The sequence below is a fragment of the Lepisma saccharinum genome, chromosome 23, assembly GCF_977018435.1.
Source record: "Lepisma saccharinum chromosome 23, izLepSacc3.1, whole genome shotgun sequence".
Classification (NCBI taxonomy): Eukaryota; Metazoa; Arthropoda; class Insecta; order Zygentoma; family Lepismatidae; genus Lepisma; species Lepisma saccharinum.
In genome coordinates this window covers 5,771,004-5,797,419 of record NC_139251.1, presented here as the reverse complement: position 1 = coordinate 5,797,419, position 26,416 = coordinate 5,771,004, and the positions used below count along the sequence as shown (strand labels likewise).

Sequence of the window (26,416 nt, the reverse complement as noted above, 5' to 3'; positions counted from 1 at the left end):
TCAGACCACATATCCACGGAGCAGACAATGTCCAGACAATGATTCCTAGACTTTTTCAACGATTACGGGAAACGGGGCAAGTACGACCTCAATTCCATGAGCAAGGAGAACGAAGAACTGCAAGAACACACGACTTGACAAAACAGTGCCGATTCTGGTGGAAGAACAACCATCCCTTAGTACACTGGTTGTTGCATGTGAAATTGGTGTGGACCATACTAGTGTTTCGAAAGTTCTGAGAGAGCAGCAGCAGCACCTTACCATCCACAGCGTGTCCATGCCTTGGTCCAGCTGATCTTGCACCCCGCGTTGTGTTTAGTTAATTTTTACTGCAGCGCTGTGTGGTCAACTGGACCAGTGTACACTGTGTTTCTGAGAGATATCCTCACTGAGTTATTTGAACATATCCCCCGATCTCGTTCGACAACGTATGTGGTTTCATTGTGATGGGGTCCCAGCCAACTTCGTAGCTGCTGATCGTGATAATCTGGCGCAGACCTTCCCTCAGCGGTAGAATGGAAGAAGCAAACCTGTTGCTTGGCCTGCACGTTCATCTGATCTCACCCCACTTGATTTTGTTGTGGGGTCATGTGAAAAATATTGTCTTCGAGACACCTGTGTGTAATGTAGAGGAACTGTTAGCAATAATCCTTACAGCCTCTGAACTGGTCCGAACTACTCCTGGGATGTTAGAGCGTATGGGACAAAGCTTATGGCGAGGCTGTCGTGCCTATCTCGAGACAAGGGGCATCACTTTGAACAACTGCGGTAATAATTGCTTCAGTTACTGCTCATTAAAGACACTACAGTGAATATTCTGTGTTAGGTTTCCACTTCCCCAGACATCTTTTGCGGTTCCCTTCAGCATAGTGCGTGGTTGCCTTTCATTCGATGGTTTGGTTTGTAACAATTGACTGGGGCATTTCCGCGCCAGGGTTTCCTATTACGTTTTGTTGCGTTTGTTCCGTTTCATCATTCCTGCAAGTCTGTATCATGGTCAGAGAAACACCCTGTATTTGTCATTAATTTGTATTATATGCTGGTAGAGAGATTGCTTACATATGTCACTGAGTCAACAGAAATCTGGCACAACCCGGTGCTTTGTTAAATCGTGTGACTTTGACGACAGCCGTGTATGTTAGGATACATTGATGTGTTAGCAGAAATTGACCCTTGACGTTTATTCTTGGTGATTGAGAGCCCAATACGTTCGCGCGCTTGCGCGCACACACGTGTGTGTGTGTGTAGGTTATGTGGGCGTATCAAACGGGAACACATGCTACGATATGAAGGAACCTAATTTTAGAATGGTTACAATATTGTACTACCATTGATATAATTCATATTTTTATGTGACGTCACCAGTAAAAATGTATATCAATTGTATACTGTTGTGGTAGAAAGCGTAATTTTGTGTTATTGTATGTAAATTGCATCTTGTTCATAATGTATATATTTTGTTAAATATTTTATTGTATTTTATACTCTATTATGAGTAATTAAATGTATCATTATATTTGAGAGAGTGCACTATGTGAATTTGTATTTCTAAACTTGTATAGATATCAGTTTCTTGGTAGCATATTTTTGTAAATAGTAAGTTTTTAATCTGTACTTGAATCTGTGTTCTTGAAATAGTATAAAAGCGAGGATATCGCGTAAGAAACATCACACATTCACCACAGATCGTCGAAGACTTCTAACTTAAAAGCACTCCTCGGTGTTGTGCATACATCCTGGTATGGTTGTTCGGGGCGCGAGATAAGCCTATGTGACCATAAGTATGCCAATGGCCATGCATTGATGCCGTGCTCAATTCTGCAACCATTCTACGTTAACAAATAAAACTAATTTGGAATAAACGGCTATGAGCAGACATTGGATCAGATGTTATTGCATATAGCGTGGTGTGGTAGATCGGAGCGCAAGCTAAGCCTATGTGACCATAGGTACAGCGCCTTGAATAACGTAGTGTGGAAAACGACCCAAGAAACTGGTTCCCCGAGACGATGACAAGTAGATGGCAGTGCGATCGACACAGCGGCTAATTTTGTTATGAAAGTAATGCGGCTTAGTTAGTTTTTGGAATATATTGTGTAGATTTGTTTCTCTAGAAAGGCGGTAAGTGAATTGATGGAAACAGTTATATTTGTGGAGTGATTTGCAGTCACGAAATGGTATTAATTTACACAGAAAAGTAACATAAATACGTTTTATGTGCAACGCAACACGAGCATCAACATATCGCATGTGAGGCTGGACGTCAAACGTTGGGTTGTGTACACAAGTTTATTTTTGTATACTAATAAAATTGAAATAGTGTTATGAAGGGGAAAAAATGTTTCGTGGCGTACATATTATGAAGTCATTTTCCCGAAATGCAGATATTCGAAAGAATTTAATTTCATATTCCATGGAGTTGAAATAGCCGATTACGATGTACCTTGTCATCTCTATCAACAAATTGTTTTACATTCGTGTCGATTGGTAAGTAGAACTTTGGTGTTAAGGACTGTGCATTTTTACTCGTGACTTGGCTGTAAAATGTCTACCTTGTACTTGATGAAAATAAACCGCAAATTAATTAAATTAATTAATAATAAAATAACTTATTAATTAATTAATTAAAATAAACGAGTATTGTCTGTGTGAATTTCCATAAAAATAATATTTGTGACAATGACAATATTAATGAACCTTTCAGGATAATGCATACACAATACTAATTCTCGCAGCAATTGTCATGTTACGTGTTACAATCCATACCTATGTTTTCTTAAGTATTGTTAATAAAAAACTCAAGGACAGGTCATGATAGATGGTTCATAATATTCTTTAATATTTTCGCGACTACTGTACCAAATATCATAACAATTTTCTGATGCAAAGAAATGTTACAAAGAAAAGAATCAGACGTTGCAGCAAAAACCCCATTTACTTCCATTATAAGCAGTCGAGCGCTGTACCCCGGTGTCAACACCAGCGCCTCTAGCGGATTTCATTTTCGAGTGGAACCAGCGAGAGAGAGCAAAACCATGCCGTTTTCCACACTACGTTATTCTAGGCGCTGTACCATAGGTATGCCGATAGCCACGCTTTGAGTTTATGCGTCTTAGTTGAGTCAAGTTATCGTCAGAGTGAAGCACTCACCTTCGTACTAAGCCCGTTTGCATTGTAATCGCAATAAATAGAGAATAAATCTTTTCGTCTTGTCTACTCCAATAATATGGTTTTATTCTTCTGTGCTTTGAAGCATTGTTTTTACTTAACTCTATCCCTTTTCCGAGAGTAGTACTTCACCGAGTCTCATCGCTCACCGCTGAATAATACTGAGTTATTAATAATAAGAATAATACAACGACTTAATACCAAATTTAATAATAATACGTTTAAAAAACCTAGAACGTGTCAATAGTGCATGTGCCCGGATTCTACACCATCAAATGGTGCATTTTCATATTTTGCTGCACCGGAGCAAAAGATGAAAAGGGGCGTTACCGGAAGTGGGTGTGGCCGGAAGAATCGTCACCGGAAGTGTGCGTTGCCTTAAGTGACGTCACCGGAAGTGGGCGTGGCCGGAAATTAAGTCATTGTAAGTGGGCGTGGCCGGTAGAGACGTTACCGCAGTCAGTGCTAGCAGCTCACCCCATGAAAATGCCACTATACGATCTTTTCCGAGTTAAATTAACCTACAAATAGTGAGTTGGCAACACTTATTCGATCATGCAAATTCTATTACGAACTAAATTAACCTCACTCACCCACCCACAAACACAAACACACACACACACACACACACACACACACACACACACAGCCTAGCAGATTATGCAATCTAACCTTATGTAAATTGCTGGCGACATTTCTACGAGTTAAGGCAATGCTTTGGAACCCATGCATCACATAAACACATACAAAATAACCATACCTATGAATTTGTTTTGGTTCAGAAAGCAAGCTTTGAAGGCATCCATCGAGGCTGCATCGTCATTGCAGAGCTCGGATAATCTGTTACCTTCCTGCATCCGAGTGTGCATTACAATTTGCAACCAGATTTAGTCTAACTCCTATCATTTAAGAGATAGACCTACAGCCTCTCGCCATTTTAGATTTCGGAACATTGGTTGTATTCATACTTTTACTCACATCCAAGTGTACATAACAAATTCACTACCAAATTTAATCTAACTCCAACCGTTTAAGAGATAGACCTACATTCTGTCACCATTTTGGATTTCCGAACATTGGTTGGATTGAGATTTTTACTCTCATGCAAGTGTACGTTTCAAATCTGCAAACAGATTTCGCCTAGCTCTTACCGTTTAAGAGATATTTGATATTTACCTATCATTTTTTAACACGGGACTTAAAAAAAATTCAGAGGGGACAAATTGGTCCTATGGGAAGCGATGTCGGATGCGGTCTGGGATGAGAGAGGACATGGAGACTATGCGAAACAAAAAAATCGTGTCTCTACGACACTTGGTTGCTGATAAATGGGTGATGAAATTTTTGCCTAAAATATTTTTGTTGACCCCCCAACTAACAACCATTTTGATTGAAGCTAGGACCACCAAACTTGATATACGTAATCATCATCACCAAAATTGACAAGTGTTAAGGGTTGATTGGAAAGTGGAGACTCAATTTTTTTTTTGTTCAATCTCTCACCGATTTCGAGATATTTTACATTTTATGTTTTTTTTAACACGGGACTTAGAAAAATTTCAGAGTGGTCAAATTGGTCCTATGAGCTAACATATGTTTTGCAAGTTGTACACTTCTGTTCACGGAAACTGGCACACTCGTTTAGGTTAAAGATCAGTTTCGGAGCAGATGGATTGTGGCAGTACAACCGTAGTAAAGATTCGGGAAAACAGCACTCTGCAGTGTTGGTTACCACTAAAGATTTTCACCGGATGGAGGGAATTTTCTGACTTGCCGAGTAAAAAGACACTGTTACAGGAAAGCCTTGGATTTTAATTATTAATGCAATGCAGTGTCCAATTTTAAAAATCATGGCGGAAAAAAAATCTAGAAAATATGTTCGAGATACTCAGTATTCCATAACTGATCTAAAAAAGAAAATCCTACCTCAATCCCTTCGCTTGAGAGAGGCTCATATTCATTTCAAAGCAGAGGGGAGTGGATAGTGGTTCCAATACCTCCTTCCCTAGATTAACGTAACAGCAATGTCGATGTTCACCAAGAGGACACGGGTTCGAATTCGAATTGAGCGTGTTTGTTTCTTGCGAGTGTCCCTTCATCAATTTTACCCACATCATCATGAAATTTTTTCGTCGCGATTATCATAAAGTGGAAGAAATGTGACGCTAACAAAAGTAAATCTAATTGACATTCAAGATGCGAACGGAAGAAAATAAGCAATCCTAGCAATAAGAATGTCTATCACTGCCCGAATGAAGCGACTTCAGAATCACTTTCGTTATTTGCTCTGACGTATGCAAACTGCTTTTTGAGGTTGTAATTTCAACACGAAAGTAGGATAATAGACGTCTCAAAATTAGTACAGGCTGGATGAATGCCGTCATATTTTCACGAAAAATCATTCATCTTCCTCAAATAGTTAGTTTAAAGATATAATTTTGTATGTGCCATTGACTTATAAGATTCGTTGCTATATATCATAATCTGGTTGACAGTAGCTAGAGTACTAAGATTATTAGGGGTTGGAAACACTAACCTTGCACAAAAGCACGTCTTCGATCGTCTTCTTTAATATACACAGAAAACATTAACTTATAGTCTAAGAGCGTATTGCTTTCATGTTAATGTAATTAGAGAGAAGGGACATTGAAAGTTTGGAATAGGACAGGTAAAAGTTTAATGTTCAGAAGAAACCATCTAATAGCATGCTTTTTCGCACCGAGGCTTGTGTCCATGTCGGTAAAGCGTCACCTTGGTAAGCTGAAATCTTAAGTTCGATTCCCTCTGTGGTAATTTTATTTTCTTTTTCTGCCAAACGGTTGCCAAACGCTTTGGTATTTTACCAAATCACAACATTAAACTTTGTTGTTGTTCGTGTTGCAAGGATAAAGTAAGCATTCAAAGGACTATGCGTGTGGTATAATTTTGAACTTGGAACGTATTTTCCTTGATTGCGTTGTTACGTCACCAGAAGATCAAACGTTATTCTTCCGTGAAAGAAAAATCACAGAATTTAAGTCCGATTATTTGGGTTACATTGATAAGTGAATATTCATGTTTTCCGTAATTCACTTGCCACTTTCCTCGTTTCACCCCATTAATTTGCCACTTCTCTCGTTTCACTCCTCCACTTACACATACAAACACTGACTGACTGGTTGCACGCTCGATTTTATATCAGCGATTTATGTATGGGAGGAGAAATATGTTTGTAAAAGTTGTAAAATGGAGACTTTTTGTATGTCTGGGTGATGGTGTTATTACTATAAATATTCGAAATTTAGTAAAATTCAACCGAAATTATAGTCATTTTGCGTTTACTTGAAGAACACGTTTAAATGTCTTGACAGTGTTACTTGGTTTGTATTAACTGATGAAATTTTGTTTACTTTTAGTATTATGAGACACGAAAACAAATTTTATTCATGAGATGTAGCAGAATTTACCACATCTATAGTACCTAAATGCTCACAATAGAAAATTTCGTAGCCATACACAAGACTGTAATTATAGGTTTCACCTCTATTCATGGAATTATACCAACCTATCAGTGTTAAAAATTATGCAATTTTTGCTAAAAGTGGATCTTATCTCGAATGCATCTCTGGCACAGAGATAAGCACATTGGATAAACTTTATTTCTTAACTCATTTTTAAATAGTATAACGAAAAGAAACTTGGGACTACCCAATCACGAATCTAAATTTTTTCAGTAGTGGGAACGCTTAAATAATATTTTTTCTTCATGATGCAGTCGCAATTTAGCTGTCGCTAATTTCCAAACACGACTGCAACTTTGAGTTTAGAGCTAATCTGAAGTCATCAAGTTTGCCATATTTGGTGAGCATTTAATTCCAAACATTAAAACCATGATATACATTTGCATACCGTCTTGCCTCCTTTCTTTGCAGCAACACGTGCTATTCACATTTTCATTGTTGAACTATGTTTTTCTATGTCTTTAGAGAATCAATTTTACACTTCCCTAGCCTACGAACATTCTAGAAGCAAATACCAATCTGATGGCATAGTTGTAAAGTTGTAACCTTGCACTCGGGTGGTCCGGGTTTCGATACCTGGTGAAGGTATGCAGTGATTCGGATTCACATCAAACTATATCCCTAGCCCCAATTGGATTGTCTTTGCATGAGCGGGCTTAAATCAAAGTCAAGCACATGAAGGAACAACTATAAAATATATCAGCCAAGATCTGTATTGAAGGTTCTAATTTGTAACATCAAGTGCCTAAAACTCTCCAACAGTGAAGTGTGACATGTCGAGAGATTTGCGGGACATTATGCAGGAAAAAAAATGCCAGAAGCATGTCACTTTGGAAATTAAATATTTTGTTAAAAAATAAAGTCAAAATTTTGTTCCTTTCTTGTGTATTTTCCCCAAAAGGCGAAAAAGTATAGGTTTCTCTTTGGCACTACTTTTTGACATCTGAATGTGTGCTATTTAATTTAAATTTGGCGGCTTTTTAAATTTGGCGGCTTTCTCAATTATGTTATGCATTAATCATATTCCTAATGCCAAATTAAGCCGAAATCATGCAGTTTATTTTTTAAATCTGTCACATGTAAACTTTTCACCTTAAAAAAAAATGCTGGTCTCACCAGGGTTCAAACTCATGTCACGAAATTTCAATCTCCAAATTTAATGAGTAAAAAAGACGTGCCAGTCCCAGGACGCATGCGCTCTATGCACTCATTATGTACAGGGGTTGGACAAAACATATGGAAACACCTGGTATAAAACAGGTAGCCATTTCGAACACTATTTGCGTTGAATAGTAGGTGGCGCTGTGGTCACTTGCGCTGTGGTCACCTACTTCCTGCGAGGTATACACCCTGGCCAACCTGACAGATGGACCAGTTACAGTTCAGCGACCGGTCTGTGCAGGTTATCGTGCATCATGTCTGAGCTGGCAGAGTTTCAAAGAGGGCAAATTGTGGGTGCTTGTATGGTGGGAGCTTCCGTGACGAAAGTAGCGGAAATGTTTGATGTATCAAGAGGCACAGTCTCGAAGATCATGACTGCCTATGAGACTTCCAGAAAAACCGCATCAGCGAAGCACCAGCGTGGACACAAGTGTGTGTTGCGTGACAGAGACAGACGCACATTGGGTAGGATTGTGACCAAGCAGAAGATCACCACGGCTCCAAAAGTCACTGCTGAGCTGAATACAGTGCTTACAAACCCTGTTAGTGTCAAAACAGTCAAAAGAGAACTCCACAAGCAGGGTATTCATGGCAGATCTGCAATTTCCAAACCACTCGTGACTGTTGACCATGCTGCTATAAGGAGACAGTGGTGCAACGCCCATACCAACTGGACAATGGAGCAGTGGAAGACTGTAATCTGGTTGGATGAGTCATCCTTTACATTGTTTCCAACCGCTGGCCGAGTGTACGTGTGGAGAACGCCAGCACAAGCGTACGATACAGACTGTCTTTTACCGAGAGTGAAGCATGGCGGTGGTTCAGCGATGATTTGGGCAACATTCAACTGGTATTCTGCCGGACCCATTATCACCCTGCATGGACATGTCACTGCCAGGGACTACGTAACCATTTTGACTGTCCAGCTGCATCCCATGGTGCAAACTTTGTTCCCAGATGGTGATGCCATGTTTCAAGATGGCAGAGCCACTGTTCATACAGCTCACATCGTCCAGGACTGGTTTGATGACCACGAAGATGAAGTGTCACATCTGCCGTGGCTTCCACAATCGCCAGAATTGAATATTATTGAGCCCCTGTGGTCGGTTTTGGAGACCAAGGTGCGAGCCCGCTACCCACCACCATCGTCTCTACAACAACCTGCAGCTGCTTTGGAGGAAGAATGGTAGAACATCCCTTTGACAACCATACGCGACCCGTATTTGTCCATTGCACGTCGACTGCAGGCCATTCTGCGTGCCAAAGGTGGTCCTACTCGATATTAATAAAGGTAATGTGCATTTCTGCAGGTGTTTCCATTATTTGTCCATCCCCTGTACGAATGGTTCTGCAAGGAAACTTGGTCTTGCTTCCTTGTGAGGAGCCAGGTGCAAACGAAATACGTGATTCCTTATATTTGTCTTGCGCTGTGGAAGAAGAGGACGTTTCAATTAGATAATTTGTTGGCTGATTTACTTTCGTTTATTTTACTTCTATTTTCTGTTACTTTTGTCTAATCGCGAAGATGAGGATGAATGGCGATAAGGTGAATAATTCAATCACAAACACAAATGAACAGCATACACATGTTAGTCCGGAAGGGGATCTAGGGTGGCGTGACTCCCCTTATATGTCAACACAAAATATAGGACTAAAGGAAAAATGTGTTGTAAATTAAAAAATGGAGAAGATTAGGAAAATTGTTAATCCATTATTATTGGAGAAACGAGCGGCTGGAATGGAGAGGCATGAGAAAATGCATCATGAGAAATATGATAAATAAATATTTATTAGCTGAAAATAATTTAATATCCAATTATCAATTAAATAAATTAACGTTTCTCCTCTAAAAATAACATCAATCATTTTCGTCCAAAAATGGTAGTTGAAGATTATTTCTATTTTTTAAAATAAAAATACCTTCAATCAGGCAGACAGGAATGTCTTGACTTTACAATTTTAACAGTAAATTCCTCCTTTCATTCAGGAATTACTGATATAGAATCGAACGTGTCAGTGTTTGTGTTTCTTTGTGTGTGTGTGTGGTTTGTGTGGGGGTGGGTGCGTATGTGTGTGCAAAATAATGTTGTCTACGTTTCGAGGAGGATGATCAATTTTCATTGTTAACGAGATATCTACTACTAATAAATATGCGAGCTGTTTGGATTGAATTAAATGTCCTAACAGGAAAGTTATAAAAACACATGGAGGAGCGAAGTCTTTTAGATTTCTGCACAACATTTTCCGAAGCTATTAGCGGAAAGAGATAAAAACTAACATTGATAAGGTTTTTAGGAATCACGGAGAAAAAATATATACGCTTCGACAGAAATATGTAGTCTTCGCAACATCTTATTTGACAGCCCCGAAAAAATTCTAAGTCACGAATTCGTAAACTTAGCAACATTGCACTTCGACTGCAGGTGAGAATAGCAACTTTGAGTTGGTCCTTCCACTAGACGAATAAACTGCGGTGAGAGGATTTCAATTTCGCACATTCCATAAACTTAGATACTATAAACCGCTATTATAATACACAATGAAACAGAAATATTACATTGGAAAAAGAACCTTTAGGAATTTTCACGATTCTGCTTGCTAGACTTGAAATTAGAGGAGTTTCAAACACTGAATACAGTTTTTCTCCACCTGAAGGAAATCTCCATCACGTTTGTGCTGAAAGAAGCGAATTTGGGAAGCGTTTATGGGACATTTTATTTACATTACCTTGCATAACACGGTATTGAACAGTTCTCAAAAAATAATATTTTTCACGACTTGTCGAGAAAGTGTGTTTGGAGCACAGGAAGGTGGAAGTTTTCATAAACCTTAACATGTTTTAAGGGGATGACGTCGTCGAGTTAACGTAGAGCAGTTGGTTAGACGCTACTATCCTTCTTTTTTGTCAAGCGTGAAGGTCGCGGTTCAAATCCCACCCTCTCTTCTCCTCTTTTTTGTTTGTTTGCAGATCAGACACCATTGATATTAGAATATTTAAAAAATAAATCCGAAGCACACTTGAAGGACGTCCCTGCCTAAAATAAGTCCCGGTCTTACGTTGCGAATGACAAAACCGAAATAAACGCTATTGAAATACAACGCTGCCGAAACAAAGAGATGGATTGTGGTGAACTCTGCTGAACTCGCTCTTCAGTCAATGTAGCGTAACCTGAACGATACGTTGGCGAAAAGTTCGAGCACCAACTACCACTACAAATTTTATTTGAGGAACCTGGTGAACTACGGAATGGACACTCTGAACACCCATCTTATGTCGAGTTATATCTAAGTGTTATTCTTTCTAACGACCGCACCTATCAAAATCCAGATCCTGAAGGCGGCTCCTTATGTCACCCACTTCACTATATACCCAAAGTACCTGTTGGCGCACAGAACGGCGTTAGAGAAGAGCAACGAAAAATATTTCTTCAAACGTTCGGAAATGAAAAATTCACGGTGCCCGCAGGAGGAAACTCCTTGACGTTCAACAACATCACCAACAGAACCATACCGACATTTTTGCACTTTACGATGGAGCCTAACAACGCATTCGTGGGGACGTTAACACAAATCCGTTTGAATTAACGCCGGAGCCCCTCAACTACTTTCCTATCTACGTCAGAGAACAGTTCGTGCAGTCAACTCCGCTGGGACTCGATTTCGATCGTGAACAGAACGGAGCGATTACCCGAGCCTACAAGACGCTCTTCACGGGGACAGATATCCGACAAGGGTCACATGACCACCAGGGAGATGTTTGCAAACGGATTCTTCATGCTGTATACCAGCTGACTCCCGACCTCGCCGCCGACAACAGCTGCAAAAGTCTTCCGGAAAAAGCTGAACTCCGCGTCGAGGAACGATTCAAGAACGCCTTCGACAAGTCAATGACGTATCTACCTACTCTACGACGGATCAATGGAGATTATATGTGATTAACCCCGACGGTTAGTCACATGGTCCGACTACTAGTAACGAGAAGACGAAGATGAAGAGAAATAAAAACGTGTTCACTCTCCGCACGCGACTTATTTCGACGATGAACACGTTCCAGGTCCAGGCAGTGCTAGCTGGAAACCAAGTAACCCAAGCTGCATTCCAAGGGGTGTACCCGAGCGACCTGGTGGCCGACATCTTCCTCGTGAAGAAACCTGCCGTGTTCTTGACCAACACCGACCCATCCGGCAAAGAGGGCCAACATTGGGTTGCCATCCTCTTGGACGACAGAGAGCGAGACGAGGGAGTGGCAGGGAGACGAGCAGAGAACGTTGGAGACAGAATGGCGAGACGTGAAGCAGCTTTAGAGGAGTAAGAAGAAGAAAAATACGAAGATTTCGCCTACATCACAAGAAGGAGCGGGGGCATGTTTTCTCGACGCAGATCGTCTGTTGCTCCTACCATGTATCAAGTATATCACGCCGTCGCACACCAAAGGCATCCTGTTCGGCTATCAACGTTTCATCGTCAAAGGTGTCTGGAGAGAGGGATGCGATCCTTTCTGGTTCTTTCGATCTTAAAATCTGGACATCGCCGTCGAGTGGAGCATGTTCCGCAAATACATGGCGCTCGATTTTGCCACGATGGAGCGATATTTCAGGACGTGCGAGAGGTACAGCGTCGACCTGATACCGAACGTTGGGAGTGTCAAAGACGATATGGACCAGGAGTCAAATGCCGAGAGGTGAATGGCCAACGGCACCATAAAGCTGTTCTCCAAGCACAATATCATGCTGATCGTGGGGCATCGGAAGATCCACTGGATCGAGGGTGAATTCTACCGTTTCCTGAGTATAAGACAACTACTGTAAGCGTTACGTGACCTTCTACGAGCATATCCACGACCGGGTCGCTTTGTGTGTGCAACGCTACGTAGAAATGATTGACGGTAGGCCGACGAGGTATCATCTTCCCCCACCTCATCCACGTCTATCGACATTTCAACGTTTCGACAACGACCTTCTGCGGATCGTGTGTGCGCAGTTGTAGAAACCGTGAATGGACTAGAACCTCTCGGTACTATGTCGGTGTGAGAGCAGCATAGACAGCATGGAGAATGTCTCTTCGTCGTTGAAGAGAGTTTGGGAGTTTCCGTGGTGGACAAATAGGATGACACGTCCATCGTCTTCCGCAGTAAGGATAAGTCTACGGTGATCCTCTACACGGAGATTTATATCGCGTTTGAAGACTCCGTCAACGATTGTACATCTGTTCCACGATTGTAGTTTGGATAGTTTCCGTCGCTGAAGCGTCACGTTCATCATCACTAGACCTTCCGAGTGATCGTCCGAGACTTCGTGAGTGACTTTGTGGTCATCCTCCAGGACGATCACAATTAATGTATGGAATTCCTGTGGCTGTATCAATCCATCATGAAGACTTCTTTTCGGCAGTGGCATGTTCAGTAAGAGATTACCAGAATCCACACCGAACTACTAGAGAGAACTAGAAACACTTCAAAGAGAAGAAGAGGGATTCCAAAGAGAGAAATAGAACAGGAATTAGGAGAAACGAAACGTATAAGAGAACAAGAAACCCATCAAAGTGAGGAAGAAAGATAGTTGCGGTGAGAGGCGGCAGATTGCGGCTCACGAGAAAATAGTGAAAGTTTAATTTTGTTGAAAGTGAAACAAATGGCGGCGATATATATTAGATCAGAAATTGTGTATTAATATGTTATGCAAATAATTCACAGTAAATACAGTGCAAAGTGATATCCCTAGAAAACATTAGGGCGAGAAACTGGGCTCTCGCGGGAGGTTTGCCGTATATAGACAACCGGCTGAGGTCGGATGATAATCAGATGAGCATACAATCGCACATGAAAACAGGGCGATACTCACTTACACCACCAGACAAATGGAGCACATGCCAAAGTTGACGTCACCTCGAGAGGTAGAACACGAAATGTCAACATTGCCTAAAATCAAAGCTCCCTGGCCAGATGGTATGGGACCCGATCCGCTGAGAAGTCCTACTCGGAAATTACTTGTATACATTACATTCATATTCAGTGCCATCCTACAAATATGCTACTTTTCTACTGCATGGAGGAAAACAAACATTGCCCAAACCTGGAAAGTGTACTCTCAAACCGGAGAATTATTGGCCAATAAGTATCCTTTCACACCTTGGAAAACTCTTCGAAAGAGTATTACTCTTGAGACTCATGACATACATAGAAACCTTCTCGCTCCTACCACACCTAGAATTTGGCTTTAGAGCCAACCACAGTACCTCCTATCAGCTGGTCCTTGTGGTAGACTACATCACAACGCCATTCAAAAGAAAACAGTTCGCAAAGGGGTTTACCTATATACAAGCAAGACTTTTGACCGAGTCGAGCACTCTGGTCACATATTATATTGGCAGTGTCAGCCCGTGGAATGTTCCGCTGGCGGCCATTAGAGGATTTGGTAACATAATACTAATTAAACGCCCTGAGATTAAACTATACAAACGTGCTCTATCAGAGTGAGTACCGAGCCGAACCCAGCTGAACACAGCGGACCATCCAAGAAGGAGGAGCCCAGCAGTTAACCAGAGAGAAGCAGAGCCTACCCTTCCCCTCATCACCTCACCTATTAGGTTGGATAGCTCAGTCCTGAACCATACGAAATGGAACCTCCTATGGAAATGCAAAGACTTAAGAAGCCTAAAGAGAATTTAAATAGGAATTAAACAGCCGATAATTGGTACACAGTCATTCCCATTGTCACTTCACTTTAGAAATGCTCACATATATTGGAACCGTGTAGAAAAGCAAAGGGGATCCAAAAATAAATAAGGCAGTTATAGTAATATCAAGTATGTAAGATTCGTCAGTGATTGATGACACTGCAAAAAAACCTGAGATCATTTTAGACTACAACTTGACAAAAGGATGTGTCGATACTACCGACATGTTACGTGCTACATACATACTGAATACATCGAGTCATTAAAGATGGCCACTAAGCATCTTCTATATTCTTCTGACTGTAGCAGATATAAATTCAATGATTTTGATGGTGATAAAAAGCCCAAATAATACACCAAAGTACAGAATATATCTGAAACATATTTCTCAAATATCGTCTCTACCAGCAGATATATCGTCTCAAACGCCCGATGCCTAAATATGATGGACAAATCCCCTCAGCAGATTCCGCCAGAAAGCGTATAATTCGCTTCTTGTGTGGACGGGAAAATAATTCCTCGTCTTCCATGAAATGTATTAAATGTGAACGGTATGTATGTAAATCTCTTGCTAAGAGACAAATGGTATGTATATGTTGTGCTGAAGAAAGTCCTGAGTGATGAGAAACAGTTGATTTCAGTTTCTGAACGTTATCTTAAGAGATAAAATAATCTCTGTCCTGTATGAATACTTATGTTTAGTAGAGATTATAAATATTTGGCCTAAAAATTTGTCTGAAAGTTTACAAAATAAAATTGTCTCTGCTGTTTATTTTATTTAATGATTAATATAATTAATTATTCATAGATATTCTGTATAAATAACATCAATAAATATTAAATCCTCTTTGAATAATATAATGTTCAGTAGAGATTAGAAATATCTTACCTAAAACTTGTCTGAGGGTTTTTAGAGCATATTTTGTTTCACCTTTTAATGCCATGTGTATGATATGTTATACACATGGCTTCTTGCTTCTGGGCCACGTGTTTGCTACTCCATACACAAACAAGAACCTGATTCTTGGCCGCGTGTATGGAAACTCATACACAGTTCAAGCAAAACTATATGACTGTTAAATAGCATGGCGAACAACAAAGATGGGGCAGTAATACTTTTAATTTATGTAATGTTGTACAAGAGTAAAAAAAATCTTCAAAACTTTATTTACGCTTACGTATTCTTTTCACTAGTACAAATGTATTGACAACTAAAAAAGAAGGGTAAATGCGTAAATACATTTTTTTCTAGTTGGAATTCACAGCAGATTATACATTATGGAATACGTTGCTAGTACATCATAATTCTTACAAAACGATTCGTTATATAATATTTTTTGTAAACTTATGTTTCTTGTAGATATATAGATATATGGATGACATATTTTGGACCGAACACTTCGGAAGTTCAATGATTTTTGTTGAGACACTCTCGACACATAAAATGATTTATGGGACATTGTCACATACTGTCTTCACCCACCTGGCAAACTTCCTCCCTGTCGAGTCAGAATTTCCACTTCTGCCATAGATTTTGTAGCAATGCACACAGCGTCCTTCCTCCTTTCTTCCATTATCCCCTATTTTGTCTATCAAGTGATGAGTTGGAGTTTTTCTGCCTTGATGCACAGGTAAACTGAGTTGCTGTCCAGGAGGTAATTGTTCAGAAAGAATACTTAAATTACCCTGAATTCATTTATGTGTATGTTACTAGACTGGATGCAGTCACTGTAGAGATTGTCATCATTCACGAGAGCCGTAACCCCATATAAATTCAATAATAACTTTTTTGTACAAATTTTTAGTCTTTTCCAGAGCATTCCCATAGGAAGCCAACTGATCACTTACGTCAATGAAAGACTTGCCAGTATTTTAATCAACAATTGCGGTAGGCTTTCTAATTTCTGAACCACGTCTTTCTGTTACAGTTTCCTCTTCAGCAGAGTGAGCTGTAGATAGGACTAACAAATCTATCTTTTCTTTCCACTTTAGAATAGTCACACCTTCATGAGTTTCCCTTCCTACAATATCACCTTTCTACAATTTATCTTGAAAAACATATTTTTGCAAATATTTACGGTTAGACCTAATTGTACTGATCAGATGGGTATTATTGTCAATGGCAAGGTAAGCAAGAAGAACGCTGGTGTAATAATTATCTGTGTAAAGGCGCCGGCCTTCACTGAGAAGATCTCTTACTAGCTGTAACACAACAGTTTCTGGTACTGACATGTTACCGGACGTATTTATATTTCCAATATAAATAATAATGTTCCATGTATGGCCCCTGCTGGCACACAACTTGAAAACTTTCACTCCGTATTTATTCTTTTTATAAGGGATGTACTGCCGAAATGAAATTCTTCCCCGCCAATGTATCATACTTTCGTCGACACAATTCTTTTCTCCTGGTGTGTAAATTTCTTGGAATCGTGAAATGAGTTTGTTGGTGATGTTTTTATATAACCTATCATTAGGGACAGCACTTGAGTTGTCTTCAAAATGCCAAATTCGTAGAAGCAGTTCAAATCTGTTTCTATTCTATGTATGAAGAAGAAAGTCATACGAAGCACTAGTGCTCCAGTAGTCTGATGATTTTGGTACTTTGACCAAACCCAATCATCCAAATAGTCCAATGAATTTTTTTCATTTTCTCACATGTGGTTGGCTCCCAACTGTGAAGTCTAGAATGTGGCCTCAGATCATTTTCCAACAAAATCTGTGTTGGATAAGGGTTCGTTTGTTCTACCATCAGTTGTATTATATCACTATCTATGAAAAAATCAAAAAAATCCTAAGGTTCACCTACTGACAATATAGCAGCCGCGTTTGGGTATATACCAGCTCTTCCATTGAAATGAATATTGGGCTGTTTACCTTTCGGAATATAACAAACTAAATGACTGAAATTGCGGCGTGCGTTGTGAGATGGATTCCGTGGCTGAACTGTGGCTTCTTCGTCGTTATCTTCACTGTCTTGCAGATGTTCAACGAAAGTTGCAGGCCTATAACACGATGCACTTTCGATGCCGCAGGAAGCCGAAGCATCATCAGAAGCATCACTTGGAAAATTCTCAAGGTCCAGATCAGAATCGTAATTTATCTCTTCATCACTCACGTCACTGAAATCTTCATCACTTTGAAGGTAAAGTCTAATCTGGTCTTCATCCATTTCTCATACGAAATACAGAGGACAAAAAACACTAATCTACTTTTTCTTCTCCTTCTTATGACTCTCGCCGCAAAGTGTTAGCGGCGGTCTTAGTCAAAGTGCTGAACAAGAGCACTGAAGGAAAAAAACACGATCTACAACAGCATTGCGGCAGATACACAACAAGCAACTGTTACGCCATTGTTGCTAAATCGTAACAGTTGACACTGTTGCAAAATCATTTTATAGCAATTGTCAGAAGCTACGAGCTACATTTCACAACAAAATTTTAAAACAACGTGATATTTGGAAAGAACAAGACAAAATGTGGTAACACAAAGCTAATAATTACGTGTATGAAGTCATATACACGTGGCGTACAACGTCGAATTGAAAACCTCCGCCGCGTGTATAGAAAAGCATACACACCACAAAAACCTCAACAATGGGCTTAATTTCAATTGTATTGAGATATTAATCTTAGGAGCAGCGGCCGAAATCTGCGGAAAGTCCAGCGGAAAGCAACAACAGAGAGGAACAGCATGGTGGACGGAAGAGATAAAAGAAATGGTAAAGGAAAAGAAGCAACGGTGGAAAAAATACCTACTCACAAAACATTTAAGTGACTATGAAGCTTATAAACATCAAAGATTAGTAGTGAAGAATATAGTGAAAGATGCAAAACAACAGTCATGGGAAAAATTTGGAGAAGCAATGGAAGGAGACCTACAAAATAACCAAAAGCTGTTCTACAAAGTATTAAAATCGATGCGAACAGAGAAGCAATGTCCTCTTAAGTTCATAAAAGACAAAAGTGGTAACCTCCTCCGAAGTGAAAATGACATTATGGAGCGGTGGAAAGAATATTTCCAAGAATTGCTTGGAGGAAATATGGAAATTGGAGAAAAGGAGAAAGAACAAACTGAGGAAGAAAAACAGCAACACCAAGAGGAGGGAGAAACTGAAGAATAAATAACTATGGAGGAGCTAAAAAGAGCACTAAAGAAAATGAAACTAGACAAAGCGGCAGGACATGACCAGATAGCACCTGAGATGCTTAAATTCATGGGCAAAAGTGGTCAAGACATACTACTCAAGATTATTAATCTAATTTGGAAAGCAAAGAAGATACCAGCTGAATGGTAGTGTAGTGTCATTGTGCCAATATTTTAAAAAGGAGATAATAGAGACTGCAAAAACCATCGTGGGATATCGCTATTGAGTGTGCCGGGGAAAGTATATGCGAGGATACTAGAAGATAGAATAAGGCAAGTGGTAGAGCCACAGTGCGGATTCCGACCAGGAAGAAGCACACAAGACCTCATATTTACCATCAGACAGATCAGTGAAAAACTGATGAGATATGGAAAAGAGGCACATATGGCTTTCATAGATCTAGAGAAAGCCTTCGACACCATTCCGAGGGATGAAATATGGAAAATACTAAAACAAAGAAAGGTTAGCAATCAATTAATTACAGCAACGCAGAGTCTGTATAAGAAATGTAGAAACCATGTCCGCACCTGCAATGCAGAGTCTCAAGAATTTGAGACTATAGTAAGACTTAAACAAGGATGTATCCTTAGCCCACTCCTCTTTATCACCTTAATGGATGATGTTATTAAATCATGCAATGGGAAGGTACAGAAATTCAAGCTGGGGTATAGGTTTTTAAAACCAATATATATATAAACCATTGTGCCTTTGCCGATGACATATTAATATTGGGATTGGGATTCCGAAAGTAATTTACAAAAGAACGTGAGAATCTGGGAAAAAGAGTTAAAAAAGAGGGGTATGAAGATAAATGATAAAAAGACTCAGACCATGATGATGGCACGACAGCCAAATATACATCAGATTGCTTTGAATAATGGAACGACGTTAGAACAGACTACTGATTTTAAGTACCTCGGGGTTATAGTGCAGCAAGATGGTAGAATAGATGGTGAAATTATAGCTCGATCCCAAGCCTCATGGAGACTCTTTAATGCGCTAAAGAGAAATTTCCTAAATAATCCATTAGTGACCAAAAATACGAAAATCCGTGTGTATAAAGTGATATATTTACCTACATTACTTTATGGTAGTGAAACCTGGACATTGACAAATAAATATAGGAGTAAAATACAGGCTTCAGAAATGAGATTTCTCCGCAAAATAGAAGGGAAAACAAGAAGAGACAAAATTAGGAATCAGACCATTAGAGTTAGCCTGGGCGTATCACCAGTGCTTGAGAGAATCGAACAGAACCAGTTACGATGGTTTGGGCACATACAAAGAATGGAAAACTCCAGAATAGCTAAACAAGCCTTGAATGCAAAGATGCAAGGAGCAAGACCACGCGGGAAACACAGAAGAACATGGGAAGAAGATGTGAAGGCAGCTGTAGAGGCTAGAGGAGGAGAGCAAAGGAGCTGGCCCGAGACAGAATCCGATGGAAGACCCTCTGGGATACCTCAACACCGCAAGGTAGAAGAGGATCGACTAAGTAAGTAAGTAAGTATTGAGATATTATGCATACACATTTCATTCACAGTCAGTCAGTAACATGAAAATCGGATTGGCGCAGAAGAGATACATTTCCAGTTAAACGGTGGGAGTCAATGTGTTTTTATCCAATGTTTACTAGTATTCATGATTTATAGAATTATTAAAATGCAGAAAATAAATAGAAACTACTTTATTGGATAATTACAATTGTATGACTGAAAATAGTGACTGTTGTTGTAAATACAACGCACGAGTACTCATGTGACAGAAATATGCACAAGTGCCGGAAGGGTTATTAGAGCATATTTTGTTTCCCTTTTATATTTTATTCAATGATTACTAGTATTCATGATCGAGAAAATTAATATAAAAAGCATTACTAAATATGAATAAAAAGCTACTTTACTGAAGAATTACAATTGTATGGCTTAAAATAGTGGGTGTTGTATAAAATACAACGCGCCAGTATTAATGTGACAGAAATAAGCACTAGTGTTGGAAGGTTAAAGTACCTGCATCGTGAATCGGACCCTGCACCTCTTGATATCGAGGCGACAACGCTACCACTGCACCATGGGGAAGGCCTGCAGTGTGGGTAATGTAAGATCGGAAATGTAATTACTTTCTGGACATCTCCACTACGAGCGGACATTTCTCGAAACCGGTTTCACCTTATAGAAACCAAGTACAATGAATGTATTTATGTGATGAATGATTTGATTGATTGATTTTGCTTTCTTTCACTTCGCTTTTTGTGCCACTTTTGTGAAATTTATGAATATGGGGATGAATGATGATATAATGAAATTGATGAATGGACACTCACAAACATTCACGCCCAGGCCGGGATTCGAACCTGGAACTCCTGACGTCGTAGCGCGATGTGCGAACCACTCCACCACGAGGACCGGCTATTTGTGTGATGAGATTTTGGTTCCGGTATGTTGTTAACCTACAAAAATGTACTTATTCGACAATGATGTTTCCAGAGGTGGAAGGAGAGTTTGCTACTTATAGGTATCCGAAAACATTCTTAAACAAGCTACAGTTATTTTATTGTACTGAATATTTTGTACATTTATTCTAAAGCTTTATATTCTTTATTATTTCTATCTATTTTAAATTTGAATAATTCAGATATCATCTACGACTCTAGTGGATGACATGCTTAGTAAAACTCACTAACTGAGTTCTCCATAACCATTTGTTAAGATGTTATATGGACAATGAAATTCTTTGTGGGCTGGGCTAAGTGGGTTTGAGACAAAGACTACCAGAGTCCATGTATTTTTGTAGTGGATTATAGTATGAGGAAAACGAAAAAACCGAGCTAAAAAATGACCATATTTTCAGAAGTGATAGGTAATAATATTTGAGGAGGTTGCAAAGTGGTGCCCAGAAAAGGACTACTTGACTCTGTATTATTGTAGAAAATGATATTTTAAGTAAGCTAAGAAAATGATCTTTGTGTGACTTTTTGTCAGGTGTTACATGCGATCGATTTTTTTCAAGAAGGGTAAATCGGTGGGTATATAAAAATTCACCAATCATTTTATGTGGTAGGTCATGTACCAAATACTTCTTAAACATTAATCGTTTCGTCTTTTGGCTATATTTTTTACCCATTCGGAGATATGGCGTATTGAAAAAACCAGCAGCTTACAAAGAAGCTCCCAGCAACAATAATGTTCATACATGTGTCAATATCTGAGCTGAGTTCTATATAAGTTCACTAAAAAAACATTACCTGAGGAATGTTATCTCGATTATTTAAAGGTTTGTACTACGAGACTGTCGAATAGTGGTGTCTTTAAGTCTGCTGATAAACTGTGTCTGTAAGGGCTCGAAAGGAGTAACATCACAACTTCATGGCTGATGAAGTGAATCGTTAAGCAGTCATGATGAATATTTTTGTAAAAGAAAGAGTCAAAATAATAAATTACACTTTCTGAAGTAGTACAAGATCGGCACCCACACTGTAAATTCTAAATTTAAGAAACTTGTGAAGCAACAGTTTCTGCGCCAAAGGTGGACGTAGCCAAAAGTGGCTTATTTACGTGCATTGCACGCTCATTTCTTTATAGATAATCGTAATACATGATTTAAATGCAAGGGCACTAAGCCGTCGTAAATAGCACATATAAATGTTAATATATAAGGAATATGAGATAATACGTATGTGTGACGAACCTCCCTGAAGAAGACACAGACGCAATATTGTATAGTGTTATTTTAATTGTTTCTTTAGGTGGCACAGCTTCCTAAGACTCCAACAATGTTGTTGATCGCTGGTAATGGTATTCATTTCATGTACACTAATTATATGGTATATACACAAATCTCTAGGTAACGGGTATTTACATTCACATATCTCAACATTTTATCATTTACAAAGGTCAAAGGTCAGGAGAGAAGAGCTGTGCAATCCAGGAAAGCATGAAATTTTAAGGAACAAAATTCTCATTAATCAAAATATTTGACACCAAAATTACCTAGCACCAGAACGTACTGGCACCAAAATGTCATGTTTCAACATGTTCTAAACCCATGAAACGAAATGTACCCGCATACAATTTTTAAACGGCAAATAGTTATATATTTAATTTTTATTCACCTTTCCTATTAGCCAGGCATCTATCTTCTCTCTTACATAACGGTTGGTATTCTGCAACAAAGAACATACAATATATCATTACATTTCTGGATTCTTCTTAATTTTAGAGCTGCGTCTTTATAAGGCAGAGCAATAATAAAGTCTTACCTTTTGATAAATGTTAGTTATTATAATGTTAATATCATCAAATAATAATTCCGTCATTACATTAACCTACCAGTCAAGTAAACATGTGTGAATGATGGAGAACGTACAGAAACCACAGAAAACTATGATATTTGTTTTCGCCCAACGTTAAATATTGAAGAAAACAAAATACCTGTATACAATGTTGGCGGAGAACCATTTTCAAATTAGCATAACAATATTGTTTCCTGATAATTTAAATTATTAATATTAAATATTTCCGAAGAATGTTGACTCAATTGAGAATTTTGCATTACGAAAAAAAATATTATAATTTATTACTTTCGCTCAAGCAAAAAAAAATGTTCTGCATGTGACATTTCAGGGCACTTGTTTGTACGAATTAATATACATTACTCGAGAAAGACCAAATATTAGAAGCATGTGACAAAATTTGAAGAGCAAAGATGGCTTATATTGTTTGTTCCCTAAGTAATATATTCGAATTTTTTATTTTGTCGCTCGTAGATCACTAAAGTTATTACAAATCGAGGGTTATAATAGAAGGATATTTTACAATTCTAAAGTAATAAAAGTGGATTACTCATTTGGGCAAGTAATATCTGTCTGTGCGTTCTTAAGAACTTGCAGTTTCCATAAACTCACTAATGATACATTGGAAAAATATGTTTGAGTTGATTTAAATATCAACTAAATAGTTGAATGCAGCATGACACCTCGGAGCCGATCGAGTGTGGCAGTACAGGCGGACTGTGGGTTCAGAAAAACAACACTTTGCAGTGTTGCTTACCACTAAAGCTTTTCACCGGATCCACTGCATTTTCGGACTTACTGAGTGAAGAGAAACGGTTAAAGGAAATCCTTGCATCTTAATTTTTAATGCAATGCAGTGTCCAGTATTGCAAGTAAACGGCGGGAAAAAATCAGGAGGTACTCAGTATCCCATAACTAACTAAAAATAATAATGCCTCAATCCTTTCGCTTGGGGAAAGACTGATATTCATTTGAGAGCAGAGGGAAGTGGGTGGTGATTCCATTACCTCTTTTCCTAGCTTAACGTAATAGCAACGTCGACGTTCACCAAAAGAACCCGGTTGGAAGTCCGACCTGTTCTTTCCGATTATCCCTTCATCAATTTTCCAATATTAATATTTATCGTCTTCGTCGCGATTAACTAAAAGTGAAAAAAGCGACGCTAACAAAAATAAATATATCAATTTATGCGGACGGGAGAAAATAAAAAAATCAAAGCAATTAGAATATATATTTCTCTTCCTGTAATGGTCGAAGGACGCGAATTCAGGATTATATACTTTTCATCATCTTACGTATGCTAACTGCTTCTCTCGGTTGTAATTTATACACAAAAGTATTATAATAAAACTGAAGAATCCGAAGGGGCCTATCCAATTTTACGGCTAACAGTGCATACAGAGACTTGCATGAGACAGCCACTTCGAATTCGTTGTGACCACAAAATTCAAGAGCATTCAGTATGACATGCCAGAACTTGTAGTTGTGCTATTCCAGACCAGGAAAAGCTACATCGAGGAGATGGACTCCAGTAAATTCATTGACTTTAAGATCAAGAATGCCTACCTGAAGAATGGTCACAAGGAGGTCTTCCGCCGGGAGAATTACAAACTGAACATCGTCCATAAGGATTACCTGAAATTGTTCCAGGCAATACTCGCAATTTTTGTCTGTCTCATCGTCGTCTTCACCCACCTTGGTCGTCACCTTGGTTTGCACACCATTTAGATTGCTGGTGAGTCGAGCCCGGTCACCATTTAAGATTATCCTTCGAAGAGACATCTCTTGTAGTCTTCTAATCTGAGTCTGGCGGTGCATGTCCTATTGACACCCTTTGCCATTTTCAGCTCACCCTCATCGAGTATATTGAGGCAGTACATCTTTGCTTGGATTCCGCCAAATTCCGTAATGATTCGTCCCCCAACCTCGTTCTTCATTTTGCCAAGTATCATTTTTCCTTGGTATTGAAGAAGGATGGTTTGGAGGGTAATTGCTGAAGTCCAAGTTTTCTGCCATAGATTTGAGGTCATTTTAAAGTTCAGTCGTCTCTGTCACATAGACGAAGGGGCCAGCGTCCATGTAGGCTACTTCGATCTTAAGTCAAAATTTAGCCTTGATGATCTCCTAATGAAATTCTCACTTAGCCTACTTCGATAATTCAAGAATAGTGACGCCATCAAAATTGGAGCATTGCATGTCACCGATGGATTAATCCTTTCGATGAGGTTTAGGTTATGAGCGACGCGTGCGAATCCTTTGAATGTGGGATCTTCGATCCATTTCAGAAGATTTTTCTCACTGGTGACCAATTTTAATCGTCTTATACTTCCTTTGTTCTCCAAGGTCTTGCCATAGATGGCATTCCTCAACAATTTGTATATGTTTTTGTCCTCCTTGAATTCAGATTGTGCAAGGCTTGCTGTGTTAATGTTAATACAAGAGGACAACCATAAGGTCTGCCTGAATTACAGACCTCTATGGACTTTCTTCAGCCACAAACACTGTCTCAGGTAAAATTGGAGATGGCAGTATTGGACCACATAAATCTTCTTAGACTCAAAGGTGAGCTTGAACTTTGTCTCCTCTGTGCCTGGTACCTTCCGCCATGAGAAACGAATTGATGCTCATTGTGAAGGTTTTTGGAGAACTCTAGGTCGACCTCCAGGTCACCCCCCCCCCCCCCATCCACTGTACTTCAGCCAATCTAGAAATTCTCGTTTTCCAAGATCAGCACACAACATCCATGCATAATAGACGACAGGTAGAGGTTGAGTCATCACAGAGCCATACAGATTATTCATATCGATATACAATATGTATTTCCTAGTTTGCCGAGATCATGGTGAGCGGTGTGTAGATTATTCGCCTCTGCATGTCGAAGAGGACACTGGACCATAACTCCCTCCTTTACAACATTCGAGAAATATGAATGTGTTATTATTTTTCTTCTACTCTGGTGAATTAGACCATAGCCTGCCAAGACAATCCCGGCGTAGTGTACTTGCACACAGGATCCAAATGATATTTGGCAATGCATCGCTTGCGAAATACCTCGGATATATCGGCTAGCGAGGTGACATACAATGTTAGGCTTAGTGGTCATGATAGTCGCCCATGTTGGTACATTACATCAAATCCCAGATCCTGCAAGCGTGTGCATAGTCCTCCTCACTAAAGGCATTGTCAAGGAGTCGATTGTAGATGGACTCTCGTAATGGCAGGTGTACCTCCTCAAATGTGGCAAGAAGTCCACATACTCATATGGGTAAATACCTTTTCTTCTAAACAGGTGTAATCAGTCATCACGGAAATACTCTCTGGTCTGTACAAGATCAACGTCATCCAATTGATCGACCAAGGTGGTCAGGAATTGGTAGGAGTGGAGAAATCTAAGAGTAGTCGATTTTCCATTGTCTAACCTTATAAATTATTTCTATACAAATATATTTGTCTCTGTTACGCACTATGATGTTA

General features: G+C 39.3%; 1 protein-coding gene across 1 annotated transcript in view; it reads right to left on the bottom strand.

Moving 5' to 3' along the window:
- LOC145977851 (uncharacterized) overlaps nt 1–26,416 on the bottom strand; it is a 142,002-nt gene that overhangs the window by 102,775 nt on the left and 12,811 nt on the right. Inside the window, exon 3 of the mRNA XM_083110175.1 lies at nt 22,763–22,813. Within this exon, the coding sequence (XP_082966301.1) occupies nt 22,763–22,813 (51 nt within the window). The remainder of the gene's footprint in view (nt 1–22,762; nt 22,814–26,416) is intronic.